General features: G+C 43.4%; 1 protein-coding gene across 2 annotated transcripts in view; it reads right to left on the bottom strand.

Annotated features, from left to right (window-relative positions):
* The window catches only part of LOC112454592, an 86,459-nt gene extending 78,410 nt beyond the window's left edge, over positions 1 to 8,049 (bottom strand). Inside the window, exons 1-8 of one of the 2 annotated variants that reach the window (XM_025016084.1) lie at positions 7,661 to 8,049; positions 5,297 to 6,188; positions 3,435 to 3,700; positions 2,951 to 3,335; positions 2,605 to 2,860; positions 2,294 to 2,485; positions 1,325 to 2,009; positions 1,106 to 1,202 (exon numbers count right to left, since the gene is read on the bottom strand). In XM_025016084.1, the coding sequence (XP_024871852.1) occupies positions 1,106 to 1,202; positions 1,325 to 2,009; positions 2,294 to 2,485; positions 2,605 to 2,860; positions 2,951 to 3,335; positions 3,435 to 3,700; positions 5,297 to 6,077 (2,662 nt within the window). In that variant the 5' untranslated portion in view covers positions 6,078 to 6,188; positions 7,661 to 8,049. Of the gene's footprint in view, positions 1 to 1,105; positions 1,203 to 1,324; positions 2,010 to 2,293; positions 2,486 to 2,604; positions 2,861 to 2,950; positions 3,336 to 3,434; positions 3,701 to 3,832; positions 4,011 to 5,296; positions 6,189 to 7,660 lie in introns of those variants that run through there. The other variant, XM_025016085.1, reaches the window with a different exon arrangement.
* Positions 8,050 to 9,748: the final 1,699 nt, after the last annotated feature.

A 9,748-nucleotide genomic window follows, 5' to 3' on the forward strand; every position in this document is an offset into this window, starting at 1 on the left:
CGTTGTCTTCGGTTTTAGCACCGATCAGTGTGCACACTGATCTTAAATACTTAAAAATCACTATAGTTTTAACAATCCTATAAAATTATATAATTAAATACTTAAAATTATAGGATTGTTAAAACTATAGTGATTTTTAAGTATTTAAGCACCACGAAAGATTTGTTCAAACATCGATATTAATATTTATTAGGATTATGTATTCTCGTTATTGTTATTTTTCGCTTAAAGATAAACTCGTAATTTTGCGATTTTAGCTGGGTGGTTATCTCTTTCTGATCGGAAACTTTCTCTCATAAAAGCTAAATGAAGCAACTCTAACGAGTTCGCTGTATCGATCGTAGTGTCCAGTCTTCCCGAAATGCGAAGATTGCGATCGCATGGTTAAACACTGTTAATCTTTAAATTTAATTAGCTTATTAATGACAATCGTATTTCTTGCACTCCGCGAATTCTCGTCCGTCGACAAATTTGATCTTACTTTAAAGTGAAATAAAGCAGTTAATAAAACGTAGAGTGTGCACACTGATCGGTGCTAAAACCGAAGGCAACGCCTTTTGATCTTACTGCTCCGCACGCTCAAAGCATAGAACAAATATATATATAAATGTGTAGAAATATATATATGTACACGCGTACATATAGCATTTTTAATATTTCGCAGTTTAAACTGAATATGCGAATAAAAAAATACTATTAAAATAAGAAGTTTAAATGGATTAGCAGAATGGTTTCAATTTAAAAAGTATGGTTAAATAAAAGTCAACTTGATATTATCTAACAAGTAACGGAAGTGTGCTTTAACTACCGATGCCAGAGAAAACCTTCCAAGAGTTGTTGATCCTTTAATTAAGAAGTACTAAGTGCATTGCTGTGCAAGAGACGAGAAAAGTTTAAAACTCGCTGAGTATACTTTTAAATATGCTTCAAGTGCGCTAAACGTCTTATTTAGACAGTAAAATAACGTAATATTTACTACGGTTTTTATCCCCAAATAGAAAAGTTAAAAAATATTGACATATGCGAAAAACATTTTCGTACATGTGACACACATAATACAAAACTCACTGCATAGTAAGCACATTTTATTTAAATTAGCACTCACCTTGTTCCTTCTCCGGAATTTTTGCAGGTGCCTTTTTATCGGGTGCCTTTGGTGAGCAGTTCTTTCGCACTGGCCTAACGGTTAATGTCGGTGGAACCTGTCGGAGATAAACAAACGTAGCTGTAGCAATCTATTTATGTTTGGCGTATAATAAACTTTATCGTTCATTTTCGCGCACATTATATCATCAACGTGCAAACACATAAATGATGTACTCACCACTTTCTCGGACCTTTCGCCCGACGGTAATCTGGCTATGGCCGCGTCGGGACTGTCCTCGGGCGGTGGAGGTTGCACAATCCAATTGTATTCTCGTTTCTCAACAGGCAGGCCCCATCTCTCGTACTCGAGACTCTGCGTACGCAAGGTCTCGTAGCAGTCTAAGCACACCACCGCAAAATCGCCGTTCTCTAACAGTAGGCCCTTCTCCGGGACCCTGTGATACCTCAAGAACGGGAAGTCCTTCACCGGCAGCGCTCGTACCCGTTTCCTGTACGTCACAATGCCGCAAACGTAACAGCAAAAGTCGTGGGTGTTATACTGGCGCTCGGCGGCGTTCACTTGCTGTCCACCGGAAAGAGTTTCATGCTGACGCCATTGCGCCAACATTGAATGATAACAAAACGTGCAGACCAGGGCGGAACCATCATCGCGGAGCTGCTCGGCGTTCGGATGTGACTGGTGACGCAACAGGTACGGAAAAAATGGCGCGTTTCGACCCACAGGATGACCGTACAATACTCTCGCTAGAGTAAATTCACTGTGTAAACCGCATAGGAAACAATAAATCGAGCTGCTCGATGTGCCCGGATTGCTTCCGAACGTTCGATCCGAACTGGAGCTCGGTGGGGTAGCAATTGACCGATTCACGTCACCATTTGGATGTGGACTAGGAATATCATACCTGGAATTTAACAGAAATCACAAATGTTACATTTTTTTAATTTTCTTAATATAACATCCAAAGATAATTTCAAGAATAATTTCTTTCAGTGTAACGTGTTCATGAAATTGTACAATCTATTAATCTTTTACAAAGATCAAATCTTCGTAGAAATATATGTACAAATGATAGACATAATAATAGATAAAACCATTTTAATCACGCAAAACACTTCTTACTGTATTATTAAGCGTAATATATGCAAATCATTTAAGAATAGCTAATATAATTTGCGGTAGACTAACCTGCGGTGTTCTAAAGGAACCCGTTGAGCATCCATACTTTCCCACTGTTGCGCAAGATGATTCACACAGTGACTACATGCCAATACCCTCCCGTGACTATCCATACAAGCATTTTCAGACGTACGTGCCATTCCTCTCAAGCAAGGAAAATGCATAGCATGTGAATTCATTCCCTCTGGGCTCGTAGATAACCTGAAAAAATAAAGAATAACCTGATATCCTGAGAAAGATAAAAGATATTGAGTTATCGATATCACGCGATAGGATTATGTTAACTGCAATTTCCCCGGTTATATTTATATGGGACTTACCACTCCATAAGAGTGCGAGGATGCAATCTCTCACAGATATAGCACCTATAATTTTGGCCAAGCACAACAGTCCCATTTTCCGCAGGACCATTACTAGGTGAATTTCGTTGCCCAGACGTGGGAGCTTTCACGGTGGTATTGCTTCGTTGCTTGTTTGTAGCAATCGTTGACTTGTTTAAGTCGTATGGCTTAAAGCGAATATCGCTACCAGCTGAATTGGCTGGAGATTTTGGAACAGAGGGCCGTGGCGAAGGACCTGTAGCGAAAATATTTAATCTTTTTATACACTGTCTATAAATACTAGTAAATAAAGTGTAAACATTCTTCGAGATTAATGAAGATTAACCTTGTTGACGGAAATCTACATTTTGTCCGGCTGGCTGCGCCTCGTGATTTTCTCCGCCAAACACCTGCTGCTTTTGCGGAATAGCTTTATAACAAATGGAGCAAACCTGCACCATTCCCTGACTAATAGGACTAGCTCCTGTCGGAGGTCTCAGATGTAAAATAAAAGGGAAGTACACCTCCTTCTCTGGATTAGGACAGCAATACAGAAGTCTAATACTGGATGAAGGGTACTCGAGAGCGCAAGTGTAGCAAATAAACGTAGTTGTATCCATTGCAGATGCTTGCCGTTTGCGAAGCGTATAATTTCTATCACCATGCGGTACTCCTTGCCGCGTGTACGCTTTCCATTGCAAGTTAAGATGATTCTGGCACGCTGAGCAGGCCTAAAAAAAAGGTCAGTATGTAAGTATAAATTACTATAGAAACATTAAAAATAATTTTTATGTACACCAAGTACGCCAAGAAAATAAGTATGTCAGTACCTGCACTCGTCCAGCACTGTCCATGGGTCGACTTCTACTCGGCCTAGGATGAAGCATCAGTGATGGAAAGAACGGCGGTGGACTGGGAGAAGAATGCGGCGGATTTGGCGGGGTTGGCAGTGGCTTCGCAGCGATATGACTGAGAGATCCCCTCTTGAATTCGTCCCCGCACACATAACAGACTTCTGTGACCGAGTTCTTATCCGGCATCGACAGATCCAGGATGTCTGTGCCGACGCTAGATGATGATCCGCCGCTGTAGATAGCTGCAATCACAACGTCAGACGATTGATTATGCGGTTCGTTCATTGTCGATGAGCGCTCCATTAGTCGCGTAAAATCCACGAACGCGCATCGACATAACTGGCCATCCTACTTGTCTCGGGAATCGTACACGCCTTCGACATTATCGTCACGCTGCACGTGGCCCACTTAGAAACTGTATTTTTCGCGGGTTTATCTCCACGCTGTATCCGAATACGGAGAGTGTTGATAGTTCCTCGCACTTTCGTATACGACGACGTACACAGTGTTTCAATAGCTCTATTTCGAATGACCCGGTTATCTGTTGGGGGCACCCGCTGACTAATGAATATCAGATCGGTCGGATCGAAATTGTAGAGGTCACGGAGGCTCAATAATCCTGAACGCGAACGCGCGCGGTGCACGGGAGGAAAATCGTCTAGAATCGCGACTCAGATCGGACGTGCGCGCTGAATGAATCGGACTGACTCTTCGTCACACAACATCCACATACTTCTTATCTACAAAACTGTTAACCTTTACTTTCAAACGTTTACATTAGTGCACGGAAGGACTAAGGCCAGTGTAAATAATGACCTGATTCGTATATTTACCGCGTACACATTCTAAAGCGAGATAATGTAATAGCAATGAAAAACAGCTTTTACTCCTATCAGATAGCACTTGCCTAAGGTGATTTCATGTCCATTTCGTTAAGTGCATACTCCGGACCTGCTTTAGTATTAAGCGCATTAAAACGCTTCAGCATGATTGCCGCTTAATATTTTCACACTACGTCGTACACATCGTAGATACTTTATCTATACTTTATCTAAGCATACTGTTGTCGCTCTCTTCATAAAAGATGGCCAGTAAGTCGTAATAAATCGTAACCGGCAAAGAAGTGATCTGTATCTTATCATTTAAAAATATCAACGTCAGATATTTAAGTAGACAGAACAAAAGACAAGTGTCTAATCAATAAGTACGAATCTCAGATTCTGTCACCAATTTTTTTTTTCATTTTCGTTGAAATAAATTCTTCAACGATTATACTACAATTCACCGTATGACGAACAGTACATTTTTTTATTCTCTCCAAGTTAGAAATAAAAGCAGTAAGTTGACCTCAGATAAAGATCCAATTAAACTCCCCCGGTCAATTTAATAATTAAAAAGATCCCAACAGTCGTCTCTTCGCGTCCTGCTCTATAATGTCTATATATATATATACTGCTCGTCATACGATTAATTATAGTATAAGATATTTCATTTTCGTTGAAGAATTTATTTCAACGAGAATAAAAAAAAAATTGGTGACAAATATAGAATCTGAGATTCGTACTTATTGATTAGACACTTGTCTTTTGTTCTGTTTACTTAAATATTTCATGCTGATATTTTTGTACTTTTTTTAGTATTATACATATATATATATATATATATATTACTTATCAATGTGCAGAAATATTATCATGTAATATTATCACCAAAAACACCTTACTAAAAAAAAGTACACAAACATTATAAATAAACAAGCAGAATAAATACGAAGTTAGATATACATTCTTTTTTTCTTAGTTTGATGGATTAACTAGATGCGACTAATGAATAGTAACCTGCAGGCGGCGGTAAGGTGGGTTGTGGCGCAGGTGAGGTTCTAGGTGCATGTCTCAGATCCAACGCCGCCTCATTGGATATTCTAGCGTCTTCGACAGGCTGTCGTGGGCTCTGTAACCTTTGATGAGGTGACTGCAATCTATGGTGGGGAGATTCCATCGTGAGCCTCGCTTGTTCCAAGTGCCTGTGCGTTTCCGCCGTGTTAGAATGCGGCCTTGGTACCTCGGCAACCGAATTCGACAGAGGTCTGGTCTGCTCGACTACTCTTGGCGAGGGTGAGTTCGGTGGTAATCGGGGTGAGATGCCGACTGGCCGACTTTCCTGTCTGAGCTGCGGCGCCTGATCGTTCGTCAAGCCCAGAACTTGGGCGGCATATTCGCCCTGAAGTGTCATCTCGGCTCCAGTGAACGGGCCGCCGTCGCATCTCTTCAACCAATAAATCCGCTCGCTGGGTGATCTATGCTGCCGCTCGTAGCTCTCCCACTGTTGCAATAGCAGTATGTAACAGAGATTGCAGGCCTTAACAGCACCGCTTCTGGCACCATCGCCGCGGTAGCCGCTTGGCGGCTCGTGCGACTCGAGAAACGGAAAGTAGGGCTCATTGGAACCACCTGGACTTGGTTTCACTCGTAACCAATGCTGCTCGCTGTGGCCCACGGCGCCACAGACGAAGCAGATCCTCGCTCCGCCGCCATCCTCGGGCGGATTGGGCTGCGCATTCGTGAGCGATTGCCCCTCAAGTCCCGGCTCATTCTTTACATATAATTTACCTTCCATCATGTCAGGAAACCATTGGATCCCTTTTTAACGCCCTCTTATATCTTCGTGTTTGGCACGCATGTACGATCAGAAATCACAGTGATTGATAGAGCTTCTATCTCTTGTGTATATCTGAAAATATAGAATAGATTCATAAATAAAATACACGGTATATATTTGATTATGGTACAATTTATATTCATTTCTATTTTGGCTTAGCGATTTCACAATTACGAAATAATACGTTTCTTTGTGTGTATCTATGAGTCAACTATACACAAATGCATTTAAGTCGCCATATTATATGCAAATAAGATTGTCTAAGTGCGGGTATGACATCATTTTACAGATTAAATTGCTAAATATTTTACGAAATAGTAACGGAATTGCAACAGTTATTAATGCACTTAAAATTCACAAAGTACTCGTTTTAATGATACCGTAACTTCTGAAAGTAACCATGCTTTAAGCATAACTATTGATTTAGCACAATCGACAAGGATTCTCTGTAAAAAAAAAAGCAGACAGAGAATAGGAATCGTTTAAATTGGTTCCTTAGCTTTCAGAAATTGTGCGGTAATCACCTATTGTGCTACGTTCACTGAACAATTTGCTGTTTGCACTACTTGATAACAAATTACATTTACTGTCGCCACGACAAAGACATTTTGAAAGTAAACTTTGCTATTTTCAATTCTGTCGTATGCACAATGTCCTCAATGTCAATCGTCCGTAACTCAACTCGTCAAAGCGTGTAAGCGGCGTGTAAGAACAGCGCAGTAATTTCGTGCGCAAGCATCTGGTAAGCAAACAGACAATCCCGCAAAGTGACGAGACGGTCAACAGGCTGGTGTTTAAAAGATTAAAGAACCATTCGTAAAATCGCGACGATAACGCGGGGCATCTATCCGCGATGCATTTAGACCGCCGCAGGCATGCGGTATATTTTTGGAGCATCGCTACATCGACGTTTACCGAGCCCGACCAGAGATCAAACTTCTCGGTACATCGGTAAGCGAGTGCTAAAGGATCGTCGTTGAGGAAGAAGCGTGCGTGTCACTCGTGTGTGTTTTCAGCGGCGAGGAAGCGGGGTAAAGGAAACGGAATGCGGGCGAAATGCGGACGTAGAGGCGTGGAAGGGTTTCCCCGACCGCGTCCCGACGGGGACGACGAGGCTGGCCGGCGGTCGGGCCGCCGATGACAGCGGGTTCTCGCTCGCCGCGAGAGCCGAGGATCCGCGAAACGTGCTTCACGAGCTGGCGTTCGGGCACACAATGGTGGTGTCGAGCTCGCGAGTCGCGCGGCCGACGCGTTCGCGCCTCGGACCGCCGCCGTTTTGGAGATTCCGAGACGGCGGAGCGGACGGTGCTGGGGCAACGCGCCGCGCCGCGCCGCGCTGCTCGCCGATCCTCGCGATCTCGCGCGATCCTCTCGCCTCTCGCTACCGAAATTACGCGGGGCCGGACGATCGAGGAGGCCGCGCCGCGCGCTCCGTCGAGGGAATCGAGGGATTCGTTCGCGCCCGTGTGGGCCGTGGGCCGTGGGCCACGGAGGCCACCGCGCCGCCGAGGCCGAAACGCGCGAGCCGAGCACACGACACTCACGTTCTCACAATTCGGCAGGGCTGGCCACAACATCGCGTCGCTACTTGGTGCTCCTGTCTTGGCGGCTCGCTCGCGCACGGACAAAAGCGGGGCTCCCTTATCGCGAGCCCTAGTCCCTGCCATACGTGCTCGAGCTCGAGCGGCGCACGGTGCCGCGGGGTGTCACCTTCGTCGTCGCGCTGCCGCCGGCCGTCCCGCTCATATTTACACGCGCCAACGACGCCGGTAGACGTACGACACCCAAACGCCCGGACACGTAACTCGACTGTCGCGCGTGACTGCGAGGTAACGACGGGATCGCTACTACGGGCGACTAGGAAAGATACATTTTTCGATGGCACAGCACCCGCGACTTCGCCCTCACTTCGCCGCCATGTTGCAAAATCCCGATCCGCCGTCCCGTCATGCCACGCAGCTTCGTCATATGACAGCGCCGCCGGGACGGCCAATGGGAGCGCGCGGCGCCCGCGAGCCCGCGAGAGCCCGCGTCGCCCGCGATCGCACTGCCGCCAACGACCAATTAGCAGTTAGCACGAGATTTGAATTTTACGCTAAATTCTTCTTCGTCAAGTCGCGGTGTCGAGCGTCGAGATTTATCTGCGCGTAAACTCTGTCCGTACCTCGAACTTTTACATTCTTTAACTTCAAAACATTCGCCCTCAAGTGCCAATCTCGGCCTCGCCGTGGACGGTCCGCCGACGCATCTCTTCAACCAATAAATCTGCTGGCTGTGTGGTCTAGGCCTCCTCCGTAGCTTTCTCACTTTGCCGGTGAGTTTGTATTATCGTTATCTTAATGGCCATTTTCTTTCTTTAAAACCGAGCTCTCTCGAGCGCGTCCTTTTGTTTTATCGGCATTCGACGGCAAACTTTGACAATTGTTATCGTTAAAGATGGACGAGTCGATTTACTTAATCAGAATTCAATAGTGAGGCTAATCATAAAACGTATTCTTTCAAAAAACTTGTACTACCTTCAAAATTAATATGGCCATTTTCTACTTTTGTTCCACTCGCGTTGAAGATAATGATGATTTAAAAATCAGATGATCAAATTTATCATTATGAACAAGAATATGTTGTCTGACAGAAGGGGTAAGTAAATATGATTCGAAACGGTATAAAAATACCACTCGCCGTTCTTTCGCTATTACTAATTGTCCCTCTTACCGATTGATTATCGATAGTAATAAACTATAGAGCTCATTGATTATAGTATTTCAAGAGAATCGCGTTTTATCAAAACGCAAATATCTCCATTTTAATCTGATTTACTAACAAGGGAACCTCGCGACATCAAAAATTCTGATTTTGATGAAACTACAGCTAAATAATTTCACACACATGTAAGAATTGAGAGAAGGCAAATTGACGAATTTAGAAATTTCCAATTGCGGCTTTTTCGAGGATTTTTTCTCAATATATCTCGAAAAGCATTCGCTCGAGGTATCAAAAAATATTTTATACAAAAGTATAAGAGAACCCCTCTATTTAACTACATTAATATTAAAAAATAATAATTTTTGAAAAATTTTTTGATTTTATAATCGCATATTGTTTTTCATCTTGCTAACAATAAACGTTCCCGAATTATCCTGTTAATTTGGAGTGATTTCGAAAATCGCAATGTCGACGTATGGACCGCAAAACTGCCGGAGGCAGAGATTCCGTTCGTCTGCTTTTTTTGCGCAACGCGTAAACATAAGAGAGAAAAAAAAGAAGAAACAGAGTAGACGACTGTGCAGTCTGTAACGCGGACGCGCTTTCTACGAAGACGAACGTGCCGACAAGCGAACCGGTCGTTCCACCGCGCGATGCTAATTTTTACGCTGACACACAATATCTGCTGAATAGAGGAAACCGAACGTGCGTGAGAAATGCCGCGACAAGCATGCCTCTTATGAAACGCCAAGACGTTTTGCAACGAAACAAAAATGTTAAACGAAAAAACGTGCGATTCTAGGACGTGCTTTATTTCTCGACAACACACGCGCCTACAATTATTTTAATTTAACGTAATATAATTAATATATTATATTATCATATTAATAACATATATTACTACATATGAATATAATATATAAAACTAT

Source organism: Temnothorax curvispinosus, unplaced genomic scaffold, assembly GCF_003070985.1.
Source record: "Temnothorax curvispinosus isolate PA1 unplaced genomic scaffold, ASM307098v1 QBEX01005133.1, whole genome shotgun sequence".
In the NCBI taxonomy this organism is placed as follows: domain Eukaryota; kingdom Metazoa; phylum Arthropoda; class Insecta; order Hymenoptera; family Formicidae; genus Temnothorax; species Temnothorax curvispinosus.